Raw genomic sequence first — 17541 nt, forward strand, 5'->3', positions numbered from 1 at the left:
TCGTTTTGAAAACACAAATTATTTTCAAACGGGTCATCTTTTTAAACTTCAGATGTTAAATCATATTGGTTAATGAAGTAATTGAATAATTTCATAATTTAATTATCATTTTGATGCAGGGTATGTTAAAATAAGATTTAAAATAGTCCTATGTAATATCGAAAAGAAACGACAAATTTTACCATTATCATCTCATCATCAAAACCACTACATACTGTGTATAATCAAACCGACATTATTTACTTTAGGGAGTGCAGTTTCTTTACTTTCGAAGTTTAAATTTACATTCAAAATAAATTATGCCCTTGAGTTGATGAGTAACCTCATCGTGGTCAGAATTGGGCAATGATACATGTACACACAAAAAATGTATCAATGATTGAATTTAATCATTACTAACTATCGGCAGATATCCTCAGCTATCGTGTCACATCTCCGCTCCACTACGGAATATAATTACATGTGTTAGGGAACGAATTGACCAACGAAGGGAACCTCCCTCATTAAAACAATATTAAGATAACAAAATACAACATTTTTAATTATTTTATTTATTAAATCTTTGTTGAGGAAAAATCATAGAAACATAAAATGTAGTTGGGATTAATATTTGCATGAATTGGGTTACTTTAAACCCAGTATTTACAAAGGGGCTGTGGAAATCGGCCAGCGTCTTTGCCCGTGTTTGGGTTCCGACATTTATAAAACGTAGTACTACCGGTAGTTTAGAAAATTCAAAAAGCGGTGCAACTGAACATTTCCAAGCAATGTGTATATAGTGGTGAACTTGTACTGCCTCGATAGAATTTCTAAGCGTGTTCAGATCTAGACCGCTGCACGTTACAAAATGGTGGCCCCGGTGGGATTCTGGTGTTTGATGGGTAGAGTCTCTTCGGAGCTCTGGGACTTCGTGTCCATGTACGGACATGGTTTCATCCGGGTACAACGGTGGTTGTCGCCGGAAGCCATTACTGAAGAAGTGTCAAACTTTCAGAGAGAATTTCTGCTAAGGTTCGGGACGAAGCTTCCCTAAGCGGGGGAGAAGTGTGGGGAACAATATATAGGGAACTTCCACTGCCTTGCTTGTGAGCTAGCATTTCTAGTTATGTGGTAGAGTCCAAGTTCAAGCAAAGGCGAGTGGGTTTAGACCGCTGCGCGTTGCACAATTGTTAGGCATGGGAAAACTTTCGATCCATTCTCATTTTCCTATTCTTTATTCAACATACGATATTCACGCAGAACATTACACGATTGATTTGATTTGACTTGGGCTGGTAGGATTACATAATACGGTTTTGCTTGTCACAGTCGTACAACACCTTTGTTGATTGCTTAATTATACATCTACATCGTCATAATGGCTGACTTCCTTTTAAAACATGAATGAAAATATAAATATCAGCAATATTTGTTTATTCATTTCAAGTAGTATTACCTAGATGAGTAGCTCAATAGGTTAGCACGTCGACTGCTGAACTGTAGATCGCAGTTTTGAGTCCAGCAAGGGTTTTAAAAACAATTTCAGATTGCTTTCTACTAAAACTGCATTTTTTGACTAAATAAAGTAAATTTGAAAGTTTTCAATTTCAAAATATCGTTATACATATCTTCCACTTTTCATCCAAATCAAATTTCTCTGGTGTAGCATACCTCCTTAAAGGGGCCTCGTTTCTTGCGGTCTCATTTGAAGGACCACCCCATTTAGTCGCCTCTTACGACAAGCAAGGGGTAACTGAGGACCCACATGTATTCTAACCCGGATCCACATGAGACCGAAGTAAGATGAATCGATGTAGCACTCAACAAATCAAATTACATGTAGGCGAATCGACCAATAAAAATGAGTCAAGCGCATTCAAAAACAAATAAAGAAATAGGGGAGGGGAATAATGAAACAAAGAGGAAAATACCTATGCAGGTGAATCAGATGTAGGATGCAGTGGATTTCTGGGATTCGTTATCTTCACTGTTCGTTATAATGGTATAGATAGCACTAGACTCCAGCAACACGCGATACCTAAAAGTATCGGATCTACAAAGAAAAATCTAAAATTGTATAAAGCAATAACCGCACGACTCATTTTGCTTCGTTTCGTCTATCTATCTATTCTTCATAAGAAATGCCACTTGAACCACTAAGCTTTCAACGAAAGCTTAAAATACCATGTCTCGGGGATCTGTCAGTGCATCTGGTAAATTACAATTTAATTGCAGTAAAATCCCAGAATGTCTGGGACACGTGGCATTTAATCTCAGATCACAAATAGCTGTTGAAAGATAGTTCGATATCTCTGTCCTTCAGGTATTGGTCCATGCCTGGGTGTATCAGAACTAATGTTGCCATTAACTGCTTTGGAAATGTCAATGCGGAAAAACAACTGTGTAATCAAAAGTCTGCGAAGAATACGATGAAAGTTCGATAACTCATTACATTCCTTTGTAAGCGATACCGACACAAATCTCTGTGGTATGAAAGCATTTCATGCCATGCACATGCAAATGAATTGGACGATTAGTGTTGCTTAAATACATGAATATGTTTAAAAATGTCCCTGTATTTGAAATATACACTGATACAGTTACCAGCGGACGAGCTTTTAAAAAAAGAAACTACGATAAAAAAGATATACTGCGCACATCCATAATTCAATTGTAATGGTTTTATGCCATTACAAATTTTACATTTGTGATTGTGCCGGGATTTCCATTTGCGAAATGTGTGCATTGTGAACATGGAAAGTTCAAAAGAGCCCCCTGTCTGCGGTGCTGGTTGATAACGCTCGTTTAGTTGTGAAATAACATGCATGCCATATTTACCTCCTCTTGGCATGCTGAGTGTGACAGGTGCCCGTCATGTTTTTCGTAAGATAAAACAACATTTCAATTGTAAATTGTTAAACAGCGAGTGATGCTGATCTGAAAACAACTTCACTAATTGGCTTCTTTTTCATTCACGAACTGTTTGTGGTGGGATTGTTTTTTTTTTGGGGGGGGGGGGATAATTTATTTTGATGATTTTATGCAGTTTTAAAAACGGGACAAACCAGACCATTATTCTATTAATGTTGACTGCTGCTAAAGATATCACAGTGTGCATTGCAGCAACCAGCAACAACTGATAATAAAATTAGTTGTTGAATAATTAATATAGGCATTAAAGCTACGTAATTTGGATGTACACCATGTACTTCCTAGCATATGAAGTATGATTTTTTTTAGCCGAGTTGTGACGAAGTCAATCTCTGCTTATTATATGATGAATGGCATGAAAGGACACACACACACACACATATCAACAAGTCCGTTCGTCCCATTATATTTGTCCGGGCCAAACCAATAGACGTCCAAGTACATGTACTTCGCACGATATCTAGCTCAAAGATTGCCTGTGACCAGATGCTACGTCAGGGCCATGGCTCAAAGTCATTAGTAAAAAAATTGTGTATGTCATACAATTGTAACTTTACAATGAAGAAACAAAAGAAACTCAATGACTACATAAATCCAGGCTCCGGGGCCTTAATTCTTAGAAGAGGTCACTTTCGATCTCGGTCTCATTTTTACATGTTCCTTCTATAAAAATGGAGCCATATGTGTCATGATCCTACCTCAGCGTCGTTTGTAATTGATAAAAATCCGTTAGAGTTACAGTTTTGTCAGAGATTTATCATCTTCGCAAGCCAAGGGTGACGATACACGGTGTTCCTCTTTCAAAGAGGAACACCGTGTATCGTCACCCTTGGCTAGCGAAGATGGAGATTTATATGTAATAGAGATTTTAAAAGTTTGTGAATGTGGCATTCAGATACGACGTGTTGTTAATGTGCCCTACTTTGAATGAGCCCTCCGGTAGTATTCTAGTATAAGTCTAGTCAAATTACAACTTCTAGTGATGTCTTTGAGAAAAATAATGAAGTTCAAGGTCATGGCATACTTTTCGGAAATGTTTTAATTGACATCTATCTATCTATGAAAGGGGAAGATAACGAACATAAGTCTTAATATACACCCCCAGTGCCATTTCAGTGATACTGCATACAACTCTGTATGTGCATCGATGTACACCCCCAGTGCCATTCTGTGATACTGCATACAACTTTGTGTGTGCATCGATGATGAATCTTATGGAATTTGTAAATACTTATATCGAACAAACACAAAATAATTTCTCTCCATATCTGGTCAATTTATTTGTAAATAATTCATAGATAAAATTAGCTTTTGTTGTCAACCTTAAAAAGGGTGTGTGTGTGTCGATCAATCGTTCCTCCACTGTTGGAGTTAGATTTCGAGGGTATACTGAACCAGTTAAATTCTTATCGTATTGCTTTAGTTTCATTTTAATGCAAAAGAACTGAGACTCATAGGAACTCAACAGTAATGATGACGGGTAGTCAAGTGGGCTATCTGTATGCTGTTTAAAATCGATTATATACATAATATGATTGATTGATTGTTTAACGTCCGAAGGACTGCCCCATTAAGTCGCCACGGGACTACATATATACATGAAAAGGTAAAGGTAACGAACAGTGATCAATCTAGTGTAACTCCTTTAGGGAATACAAAATTAAGAGTAGAGCAAACACGGAACGCTGGGTATACCAGGGGTGAAATCCGGTGCCAATTGTAAGAGGAAGTAAGCATCCCCTGTCAACAGGTCACACCGCCGTGAGCCCTGTATCTTGATATAGTAAACGGAGTAATCCGTAGTCAAAATCATGATGTAAAGATTGATTGATTGTATCTTGTTAAGCGTCCCTCTCGAGAGTTTTTCACTCTTATGACGACGTTACTAATACCGGTGAAGGGCTTCAAATTTTGGCCTATGCTCGGCGCTTACGGTCATTGAGTAGTGAGGGATCTTTATCGTGCCACACCTACTGTGACGCAGGACATCCGTTCTCCGAGGACCCGTGACATTCACACCTGATGCCAAGCGTTTGGCGATGGAACTGTCACTACCTCTGCATTGGCATCAAACGTCAGATTGCAATTTACCCAATGGCAGGTTGCATTGCTGAATTAGCAATACATAGCGTTATAACGACGATAGAATTTGCGAAATGCTGACCTTAAATAAGACTGTTGAAACCACTGTGTTATCAACTTATTTGTCACTACCCTACCTCTATTAAAAAACTGATTTTACACAGAATAAGCTTTTGTATATCGAATCAGTTGAGAGACATAAACACCATATGCAGGTGATAATGGAACATTGCTACCTAAATATGGGAAGTTGACGATGGAGATGTTGATTGATTGATTGTATATTGTTTAACGGGACGAGAATATTTCACTCATATGGAGATGTTGAAGTCACCCCGTTTGTCATAAAGTTACGTTTGTTAAGCCGTCTATGTTCAATAAAATATTTAAGCACTAAGAGATAGGGAAACTATGTGATGTTCTTTATTTGGGGCTCACAGGGATATATAGTATTGACATATGAATGAAAATGATTGTTGATAATGATACTAGATAAAACGTCGTCGATATATCTAAATGTCGAGTTGAAGGCCACAGCAAGAGATGCTTTCCTTCTCATATAGAAGCTTTTGAATAAATTCTTCCTCGTAAGAATATAATTGTGCTCATGGGAATTCCGACAGACTGTTTTAAGACCTGATCACCAAATGTTAATGAGGAACTCTACCATCGTTTTAATATCAACTTCTGAGTCCCTGTGCGTAGAATGAGAGTGGTGTTTAACTAGAAATGGCATTTCCTTTTTCCATTTTTATTGAAGAAGGAACTCTCTATGATTTCAAAAAGTTTAGTCATTAATTTATCGTGAGGAGTGGTCGTGTAAAGTATTTAAGGTAGATCGATCCTCATGTGATGTCATAGGTTTTAGTTCGTTTAAAATACAGTTGTAATAATGAGCCTTACAAAGACAATGCTGTTATAAGCTTTGTCAGCTGGAACTAAAACATACATGTATTCCACATGTAACCTATCTAATTCTTTTTATCACTCCTGATTTACTGATTTACTACAGAAGGATAGATGGTACACACTTTTGTTTTGATGTGTCTAATACGTGATTTTAATATTTCTTTAATAATTGTAATAATTTTCATCCATTTTAACAATGTATCAAGCTCTTCTTTTTCATATAAATTCTGTCTCGTAAGAATATAACAACAGGTCAGCTAATAAAAGAGCACAATTCGTGCCCATATACAATATATGTGTGTCTATGTGCTCATACCCTGCATTAATAAGTATCTTATTGGGTAAAAAAAAAAACCACAAGTATTATTCAAACATGCCTAGGCGTCATTTCAACTCAATCATTCTTTTCAAGAAAGACCCACTTAACAAACTGCTTACTCTGAACAGGAAATGAGAAGAGAACACGGACCTCTTGGTTTCGAAACGAGCGTCCAAACTACCAGAGGCTACCACAACCAGTCCACTGGTGTTGTGCTTATTCGTGTCAATAAATGAGGAAATATTTATCCACTAAGCTATCGTTTATCATTGCTAGTTATTATTAGTAGTTACTACAGTAAATTACCAATACGCCAATTAGCTGATATCCACCGGTGCCTCATTCACTAATAAAGATCTCTCACACGAGGTCTGACTACATACATAATTTGTCTGACGAGAAAAGTTTGTTTTCCGTGCTTTCTTCTCATTGCCAAGATTAAAACAGTTAATTTTTCAGAAAATGAAAAGAGAAAATCTGGAATGCTTAATGTTTTAACAGAAACAACCTTGACAAGTAAATTTACATTTTCTAACTATTGTAATAGTTAAGTTTCGTGTTGCTATATCGAAAACTTAAGAGTACTGAAAGCATTCTGCAAAGTTGTGACAGCCAGCTTTCATCATAGCGGTTTCTTCTCTAATTGGATTTTTTTAAAACTGACACTGGAAATCTCCGTCTATTCGTTGAAGAAAATAAAATGAAATTTGTTTCTAGTTTTTACTACAAGGTTATTTCGATTCCAAAACGCGTGACAATTTCTAATTATTTCGGTTCCAAAACGTGCAACAATCCCTGATTAGGTGGATGTAGGAACCTGTGACAATCCCTGGTTAATGAGAACATAGCAGTATGTGTAACAATTCCTGATTAATGAGATCATAGCAGTATGTGTACCAATCCCTGATTAATGAGATCATAGCAGTATGTGTAACAATCCCTGATTAATGAGATCATAGCAGTTTGTGTAACAATCCCTGATTAATGAGATCATAGTAGTTGGTGTAACAATCCCTGGTTAATGAGATCATAGCAGTTTGTGTAACAATTCCTGATTATTGAGATCATAGCGGTTTGTGTAACGATTCCTGATTAATGAGATCATGGCAGTATGTGTAACAATCCCTGGTTAATGAGATCATAGCAGTTTGTGTAACGATTCCTGATTAATGAGATCATAGCGGTTTGTGTAACGATTCCTGATTAATGAGATCATAGCAGTTTGTGTAACAATCCCTGATTAATGAGATCATAGCAGTGTGTGTAACAATCTCTGATTAATGAGATCATAGCAGTGTGTGTAACAATCTCTGATTAATGAGATCATAGCAGTGTATGTAACAATTCCTGATTAAAGAGATCATAGCAGTGTATGTAACAATTCCTGATTAATGAGATCTTAGCAGTTTGTGTAACAATCTCTGGTTAATGAGATCATAGCAGTTTGTGTAACAATTCCTGGTTAATGAGATCATAGCAGTTTGTGTAACAATCCCTGGTTAATGAGATCATAGAAGTTTGTGTAACAATTCCTGGTTAATGAGATCATAGCAGTTTGTGTAACAATCCTTGGTTAATGAGATCATAGCAGTTTGTGTAACAATCCCTGATTAATGAGATCATAGCAGTGTGTGTAACAATTCCTGATTAAAGAGATCATAGCAGTGTATGTAACAATTCCTGATTAATGAGATCTTAGCAGTTTGTGTAACAATCTCTGGTTAATGAGATCATAGCAGTTTGTGTAACAATTCCTGGTTAATGAGATCATAGCAGTTTGTGTAACAATCCCTGGTTAATGAGATCATAGCAGTTTGTGTAACAATTCCTGGTTAATGAGATCATAGCAGTTTGTGTAACAATCTCTGGTTAATGAGATCATAGCAGTTTGTGTAACAATTCCTGGTTAATGAGATCATAGCAGTTTGTGTAACAATCCTTGGTTAATGAGATCATAGCAGTTTGTGTAACAATCCCTGATTAATGAGATCATGGCAGTATGTGTAACAATCCCTGGTTAATGAGATCATAGCAGTTTGTGTAACGATTCCTGATTAATGAGATCATAGCGGTTTGTGTAACGATTCCTGATTAATGAGATCATAGCAGTTTGTGTAACAATCCCTGATTAATGAGATCATAGCAGTGTGTGTAACAATCTCTGATTAATGAGATCATAGCAGTGTGTGTAACAATCTCTGATTAATGAGATCATAGCAGTGTATGTAACAATTCCTGATTAAAGAGATCATAGCAGTGTATGTAACAATTCCTGATTAATGAGATCTTAGCAGTTTGTGTAACAATCTCTGGTTAATGAGATCATAGCAGTTTGTGTAACAATTCCTGGTTAATGAGATCATAGCAGTTTGTGTAACAATCCCTGGTTAATGAGATCATAGAAGTTTGTGTAACAATTCCTGGTTAATGAGATCATAGCAGTTTGTGTAACAATCCTTGGTTAATGAGATCATAGCAGTTTGTGTAACAATCCCTGATTAATGAGATCATAGCAGTGTGTGTAACAATTCCTGATTAAAGAGATCATAGCAGTGTATGTAACAATTCCTGATTAATGAGATCTTAGCAGTTTGTGTAACAATCTCTGGTTAATGAGATCATAGCAGTTTGTGTAACAATTCCTGGTTAATGAGATCATAGCAGTTTGTGTAACAATCCCTGGTTAATGAGATCATAGCAGTTTGTGTAACAATTCCTGGTTAATGAGATCATAGCAGTTTGTGTAACAATCTCTGGTTAATGAGATCATAGCAGTTTGTGTAACAATTCCTGGTTAATGAGATCATAGCAGTTTGTGTAACAATCCTTGGTTAATGAGATCATAGCAGTTTGTGTAACAATCCCTGATTAATGAGATCATAGCAGTGTGTGTAACAATTCCTGATTAAAGAGATCATAGCAGTGTATGTAACAATTCCTGATTAATGAGATCTTAGCAGTTTGTGTAACAATCCTTGGTTAATGAGATCATAGCAGTTTGTGTAACAATCCCTGGTTAATGAGATCATAGCAGTTTGTGTAACAATTCCTGGTTAATGAGATCATAGCAGTTTGTGTAACAATCCTTGGTTAATGAGATCATAGCAGTTTGTGTAACAATCCCTGATTAATGAGATCATAACTTCCTAATCCAGTGTGATGATTAGTGGTTGTGATTCCACATTGTGTGTGTGTGAAACTGTGGTTATTGGGAATCCGTGAGAAACTGTGGTTATTGGGAATCCGTGAGAAACTGTGGTTATTGGGAATCCGTGAGAAACTGTGGTTATTGGGAATCTGTGAGAAACTGTGGTTATTGGGAATCCGTGAGAAACTTTGGTTATTGGGAGTCCGTGAGAAACTTTGGTTATTGGGAATCCAGTATGCGTGACAATCCCTGGTTATTAAGATGCATTTTTAAGTTTCGGTGCAATTGAACAAAATGATTGAATTATGATATGATTCCTGAGTTTTAGCATTAAATGAAGTATTTGATGTAAGGACTCAATTCAGTTTAGCGTTGTGCCTGCACATTCCCCGCGATTATGCTTTATCTTACTGTCAAAGTGGTTCCCTGGGATGGCTTGATATACTTTATGACCATTTTATTTGATTCCTTTACATGTCGATCGATTAGCAGACAATGCATCTAAAGAATATTTTCCTAATGCAACGGGTGAACTTGAGTAGAAATATGTCGGAATCGGCTCATTTCCTGGTACAATAGTAAAACACAGCATTATTACGTAAACAAAATATATACGGTTATAGAGTGTACTCTCATGAACTGTTCCCTTAAGGTGGCTCACTACACCCAGAAATAGTTTCTCAAATCAATACGAATTGATTTAATTATAAGACATATGATGATATACAATAAGTATATATGTCAAAAAGGCAAAAAATATACAAATTTGGAGAAAAACATGATTTTCAAAAAAATTATTCAACACATACATGTATGAACAAAAGACTGGGGGATTTGAACTCGAGATCTGCGGTTCACCAGCCCAATGATTTAACCACTGAGATACGATGATAGACAAACAAATCGATCGATACAAATAATTTCACAAAACATTTAAATCGCCATCTTGTGACGTGTCATACAGAGTATAAGCTTTGGTGTAGTGAGCTACCTTAAGAGATGCCCATGAATACTGAGCACTGTACATTGGCACTGAATTGGGAGAACACTGCTCAATTTTCGTTCATACAGAAGACCTCCATTCTATTACATATTGAGTAATTTTATGTCTCCATAATCGGTGTTTTTACCTTTCTTTTTGTACCAAAGATTTTGACTATGTGACCTCTACTTTGGGTGATGAACTTTTCAAAACAAATTTAGACCTTGGCCATAACTTTTGAACAATTAATACATGTTAGGCCATTCATATTTCACGTGTATTTCTTTTGACAAGACATTTCTTTAGGTAACAAGTTACTGACTTCGTGACCTTTACCTTTAAATTAGTATTTGACCTACATTGTACTTTAGGGAAAAAAAGCCTGCACGGCTATATCAGGTAACTTTCAAACAGTAAGTATTAGGGCTTTCATATTTCACATGTGTATTTCTTTTGACAAGACCTTTCTTTAGGTAGCAATTTTGTATTTAATACCTTGTGACCTTTACCTTAGGGTTTGACTACTTTTGAAAACCTTTAAGCTTGGCTATAACTTTTAAACGGTTAGTTTTCATATTTCACATGTGTATCCCTTGTGGTAGATCTAGTACAGTAGTGCTTCTCGGCGAGCTATGTTGTCTTCTAAAAACTCTAGATCATGTCACATACTAGTATGGTCGATTTAAGGTGTTGGATACTATTTTCAAACATGGCATCCGGTGTCATAACTCTTCATTTATGGATGTGCGTGTGTTTGTGTATAGATACCATAAATAATGTAAACTCTGATGGGGTATAAAAATCTATATGGTATGAGATCGACCTCTTGCTGACGAAATTACTTTCATTAATAGTGTAATTATACATGTATCATTAATTAACTACAACGTCCGAAATGTATCATTAATAGACAGCAATACCACCTATCAAATTATATACCAAATTAATGACATCATTGTATCATTATAGCTAGGATGTGTTATCGACTATTAAGCCTACATCATATCTTATTAGACTTTACCTTATGGTTAACCGGTCCACAGGGGGTGCTTACTTCTCCGGGGCACCTGATCTACAGGTGTCGGCAATTTTGTTTGTAAAGATCTATAATGTCAACCACAACCACTGAGCTTCGCTCGCGACAGGAATGCAACGCGCTTTCGGAAAATTCTGCTCTGGTGCTATATTTAGTATTAAAAAAACACAAATCAATGTGTCCCACCTGATTTCTAGAACGACCCCCTCCTCTTTAATTCCCGTAATCAACCCTAAAATGTTATATAAACATCTCGAAAAGAATCAATCGCCATGAGGGTCGTGTGACGTTAAGCCCTTTGCTGCTTTACATAAAGATACAAAATAAAAACTTACATTGAGAAATTCCGGAAGTCATACCATGTGCTCGGAATGAGCGATATACCAAGACATTAGATGACTTTAGTGTCCTACTAAAGCTTTGAAATTAGAGTAGTAAGGCCTATTATGAATTGTCAAAAAATTGAAGACGTCACCATTGGTGGTGAAGGGCTGCAAAATTTAAACCTATGCTCGGCGCTTACGGCTTTTGAGCAGGGAGGGATCTTTATCGTGCCACACCTGCTGTGACACGGGGCCTCGGTTTTAATGGTATCATCCGAAGGATCGCCACATTTAGTCGCCTCTTACGACAAGCAATGGGTACTGAGAGCCTATTCAAATGCTGTTTGACGTGTTTCATACCGATTGTTAGGCCGTTCTTGACACACTGATTCTTAATACGAGTTTCTCCGTTTAACTGATCAAGATATATAGGGCTCACAGCGGGTGTGACCTGTCGACAGGGGAGGCTTACTCCTCCTAGGCACCTGACCCACCTCTGGTATATCCAGTGATCCGTGTTTGCCCAACTCTCCAATTTGTATTCCTTGGAGGAGTTATGAGATTGATCACTGTTCGTTATCTTCACCTTTCATTAATATATTCTGACCCGGATGCCCAAGGGATTGTGAGATTGATCACTGTTCGTTATCTTCACCTTTCATTCTAACCCGGATGCCCAAGGGATTGTGAGATTGATCACTGTTCGTTATCTTCACCTTTCATTCTAACCCGGATGCCCAAGGGATTGTGAGATTGATCACTGTTCGTTATCTTCACCTTTCATTCTAACCCGGATGCCCAAGGGATTGTGAGATTGATCATTGTTCGTTATCTTCACCTTTCATTCTAACCCGGATGCCCAAGGGATTGTGAGATTGATCACTGTTCGTTATCTTCACCTTTCATTCTAACCCGGATGCCCACGGGGTTGCGAGATTGGTCACTGTTTGTTATCTTCACTTTTTCACTTTACACCATTAATGATTACGAGTATTATGCAGTTGTGCTATGACCAGTGTGTTTATTTCTGCGTATTCTTTTTATTGGCTTAAGTCGTGAAAAGAATTACATTTTCTCCATGAATTCAGCTTTGTTGTTGTGTGATTTGAAGTAAATTCTGGGTCGGTCATTCGCAAATTTACATTTACATCTAATTTCTATTGCCCCCACTCTCTTTCAAACGAAGAATACCTGACAACTGACGTACAAGTTCAGGAATTTCTAAATGTTACACAGCAATTGTGGTTTAAAGAATTTGACAAGCATCACAGAGCAGTATACATTGGTAACAGCTTGGAATAGGATTATCATGTTGGAGAAAAATATTGGAATGTTAACTGCACTTTACTGAAAAGTTACTTTTAAGTATTCAATGTGACAGCGGTAAAGTGTATTGTAACAGGCCATTATTTGGCAGACTACAAACAAGAAGGTTTTTGTATGTTGTACATCGAAATTCTTACATGTAGAGACACCGCCGCGGTGGTGGTCTAGAGGTTAGAACGTTCGCCCCGCATGCGGAAGGTCAGGGTTCGAATCCTGGCCGTGACAGACTTAAGTCTTTAAAACAGGTAGTGACAGTTCCATCGCCAAACGCTCCCATCAGGTGTGAATGTCACGGGTCATCGGAGTAGGTGTGGCACGCTAAAGAACCGTCACTGCTCAATGGCCACAAGTGCCGAGTATAGGTCTTGGTGACGTCTCCATATGAGTGAAAAATTCTCGAGAGAAACATTTAACAAGATACAATCACTCTTTCATGTAGAGACGGTACCAGCTATGAGGGCACTGCCACAAATGTTGACCTGCATGTGGCACTTACGTCCATAGTAGTGACGGTTGTTTTAACGTGTCAACGCCTACCGTGACACGTGACTTCCGTTTTTAAGGACCCTTTCATTTTAAATGTCGAGTGCTTAGCGAAGGAACACTCTATGATGCATGTAAAGGTCTTGGATTTGACGCGAGAATCGAACCCGGGTTTCCTGGGTTAGAAGTACTGCGACGATTTGTTTGTTTTACAGTGTAAGTTTATGGCGGATCTAAAGAAACATTTCTAACAATCAAAAATGCAAATTGGTGTATCGTACATGTACGACCCAGGAGCCTGAAGCTTAGCAAGACTTATCTAGTTCTTTCTCCAAATGACCACAATGATCCAAAATTGTAAACAATCAAGACTGATACATCCGTGCCATTAAATTGGGCCACCGCAAGTAGGTGTATAGAAGCCATACTACGTCTGATTAAGAGAGATTCCATGTTGACTTAGCCTTCAAAGTTCAGTGGGTGTCCTCCAGACAATGATATGGATGTCTTCAAAACGTAAACACGAGATATGCAACCTCCTCAAAGTTAGCTTTTTCGGTAGAGATTTTGTTTAGTAAGCAGGGTGGGTCATGGTCTGAGCTCCGCTCAGGATAGAATTTATAAAGCGACTGTGTCGCCGCCGGAGTAGAAGTGAAAGTCAGGGGGCCGATGTTCTATATAGTGGTATACATGTAGATGCTTGCATGGTATAGAACCATAACTGCAATGACCCGATTTCGTAGCATATGTTTGAAAAGATGGCTTTTCACCACAAATTTGTGATGTCTCAGCATTCTTGCTGGGACATCGGATAATAACCAATCAGTCAGTCATGACGACTTTTGAAAATCATATGCTGTGAGATATGGGAGTTCCCATTTCATTTTCATGAGTGCATTCAAATTTCTGTACGTCCACCCAATCCATTCATTGAAAAGATTGCCATTGTATATTTGCTGCATTGGCTGTTTCTGGAAAGGTTAGTGTCCAGACAATATTACATTCATTGATTTTCTGATGTACGGATAATGTACATGAATAACTGGAATGTAGACATAAATAATTTGACGAAATGCCAATTAAATGTTACCAATGTTACATGTTCGTCCTGTGAAGTTAGCGCCCTAATCTCATTTCTCTTGCAATTCAACAGGTGTTACATTAGATAGCTTGCTAGATTTATTTATTATTAAGACGTTTCGATGTCATCTTGATTTTTTTAAAATAATGAACCTCCTTGACAGCTAAGCAGAAATAAAGAAAATATCAGATTAATTTTTTTTTAAAATTGATATTTATTTAAATGAAGTGATTTCAAGAGAAACGCGAAAAATTGATTATGTATAAGCATGAACAGATGTTTTTCCGAATGATTGTTTCGAACTGGTGTGATGCTTTCTGAGGTTCAAATCCCCAGATCATTAAGAGTTCTGGTGATCCTGCTTAATTGGTCACATTTTAATCATAAATCGACCAACATGGCCACGAGATGGGGGGAAGGGGTCTAGGAATTAACGCACCACATGTTAAAACACCATGTAGGAAAACACGATTGATTAAATATTTATACTGAACGGGACCCCCATAAAAGAAAACCCAGAAAATAATAAGACTTTAATTATGGTAGATGATCGTTTTGTAGCCCCCTACTGGACTCGACCGCCGACCATTCACTGCTGATGCATTATTACTGATGAGATCGCGTGGACTTTCGTGAGGATTTGGCGGTACATAGTGAAGTGTATCAGTACATAGCTGCCTTGCATGCGATATCTTCACACAAACGTATATCGCATTTTGTCTTGAAGACGTGGCACATAACATCCGTAGCTGCTGTGTTAGGTTTAAGTGATCAGTTCTCTGTAAGAAAATTTGGTGTATCTCAATTGACTTCCCGCCTTTTTTGTCTTGGATTGTCTTCCGTGTGACGTGAACGTTGTATAATTTAAAAGTTATTGGCTGAATTCGATTTGCCACGAAAATGAAGAAGTCTGCAAACAGTGCGTCCCATGCTATTGATTAAGAAAAAAGCATAAAAAAAGAATTGTATCTAGTCATATTTTTTGATTATCTGCCTGTGCCGTGTTGGGAATTACTGTGACTGGTGGAAAGAGGTGGGCAGTTTGAGGGTTTTTTTTGGAACCACCTGTTGCTGCTAGTGTTATGGAAATCTGATAGCTTGACAATTTTTGATTTTTTGGTGTTCTTATGTGTGGAGATACAAGTACCAGCAAAAGTGGACGCATGTTTCGTATGATCATATACCGCCTGTTTCCTCCGCTCAGGAAACACCTACTTTTCAACAAAGAGAAAAGTAAGTTCATCAATCTTGATTATCTGTCGTTGTGCCACACTCGTTTCAGATATAATTTCTTGAAATCTTGCATGTTTTGTTACAAGGATTGTCACAGGAATAGTTGATGGTAGGGATTCAGTATATTTGAATTAATTACCATATGTAGAGCCTATTGATAGCATTGGGTAGGATTAACAAGTTGCATGCAATCCTCTCGTGTACAGGTCGGACTACCTGGAACAATTACGCTATCTGAATTCCACCCACGGCTATTTTACTGGACGTTAAAATGCAAACCAGAGTCGGTCGATCCGAGTTAATGCTAACCAATCGATTCTGTAAGGAATAGCAATGATTATATTCAACCCCATATTCCTAATATATATGCATGAGTTTTTTGGTTTTAATGAGACATAAGAAAAGAGAAAACACGTTTTGTAGATTCATAGTACTTTTTGGAGTTTTTCCCCACATTGGAAACGACCAATTAAAAAAAAAGAAGGAAAAATCAGTCATTTGTGGTTAATTGGGTAACTTAAATTTTTTCCACTATGATAATAGACAGATTCTTAAGATAATGAAATTAATTATATTTATTTACGAGAATATCAGGAAAAGTCGGTGATTTATCGTGATCTAATATACTACATACGAACGTTATCGCTAGTATTAATAGGACGTGTTGATCTAAAACAGCCGGCGGACATCAACACCCTCTCAATCCCCGCGACCTTAATGCAAAAAGGTGCATCATTGCACCTCCAGCCAGTAATCGGTACCACATTGAGTTTATTTATCTAGAGCCCCTTTAGACGTGTACTGGCCTTTTCATGATATGTAGATTTGGTACTTTTTGATGCCTTGCTTTAGTGGGCGATGTCTTATATTTTAGAGGGCATATGTGTTTGCAAGGTTGCTATGTTTTATTTTCAAAGGGAGAAGATGCATCTGGGTGCAATAGATTTCAAGTACATTTCAGCACACTAATTAAGCTAATGTACAGTATGTATTGAAAGTTGTCCATGTGCAGATGTATGCGCACCATGTACCATTTCTTGCACTTAATTATCCAGATGTGGAGTGGTTGTTGTGTGTGTGTTTAAAATGTATCAATCTTTTTTATTGATGTTTATATCATAAACTTTATTATTAAGATGTTTATCCATTTGATCAGTTTAAATACCTGTAAACTGAGCAATGGCAAAATATGTAAATACAGTAAAAACCGTCTCAGAGAGGCCTTCAGTGTTCTCTTAAAACCGTCTCAGAGAGGCCCTCGGTGTTCTCTTAAATCACTTATCCGATGCATTGTAACACGTCAAGAACCATGCCCTCCTCATGATGACGTCAGTGATTAAAATTTTAATCTATAAAACGTTATGAACTCACCAAAAACCAATATTTTAAAACCGATTGTTTGATAATATTTATCAACGATCCTTGTCGGAGCACTTAACCTATTATATAAGTCGCGCCACCTGTAGCATCAGACTCCTGGAGCCAGCTGCTGAATCTGTGATAAACTACAGCAAGTCACGTGATTATCAAATCCAGCAACTGGAACCCCCGGGATGTTGTAATTTGAACTAGATTTCAAGTGCAGTAGCCGAAAGAGATACAGATTGTAAATGAAGTAGTACTGCAAGAATTATTTTATTACATATCTGGATGTTACAATCAAGACTATTTGGATTTTCAATTGACAGAGGTGCTGCATGTGTTCTTAG

General features: G+C 37.4%; 1 protein-coding gene across 9 annotated transcripts in view; it reads left to right on the top strand.

Annotated features, from left to right (window-relative positions):
- The window catches only part of LOC125657528 (Kv channel-interacting protein 4-like), a 190611-nt gene that overhangs the window by 131605 nt on the left and 41465 nt on the right, over nt 1-17541 (top strand). For 2 of the 9 annotated variants that reach the window (XM_056149406.1, XM_056149407.1), the window contains exon 1: nt 12791-15832. The exons of the other annotated variants lie outside the window; for them this stretch is intronic. In XM_056149406.1, coding sequence (XP_056005381.1) covers nt 15727-15832 — 106 coding nt within the window. In that variant the 5' untranslated portion in view covers nt 12791-15726. Of the gene's footprint in view, nt 1-12790; nt 15833-17541 lie in introns of those variants that run through there. 9 annotated transcript variants of the gene reach the window in all.

Source organism: Ostrea edulis, chromosome 9, assembly GCF_947568905.1.
Source record: "Ostrea edulis chromosome 9, xbOstEdul1.1, whole genome shotgun sequence".
NCBI lineage: Eukaryota > Metazoa > Mollusca > Bivalvia > Ostreida > Ostreidae > Ostrea > Ostrea edulis.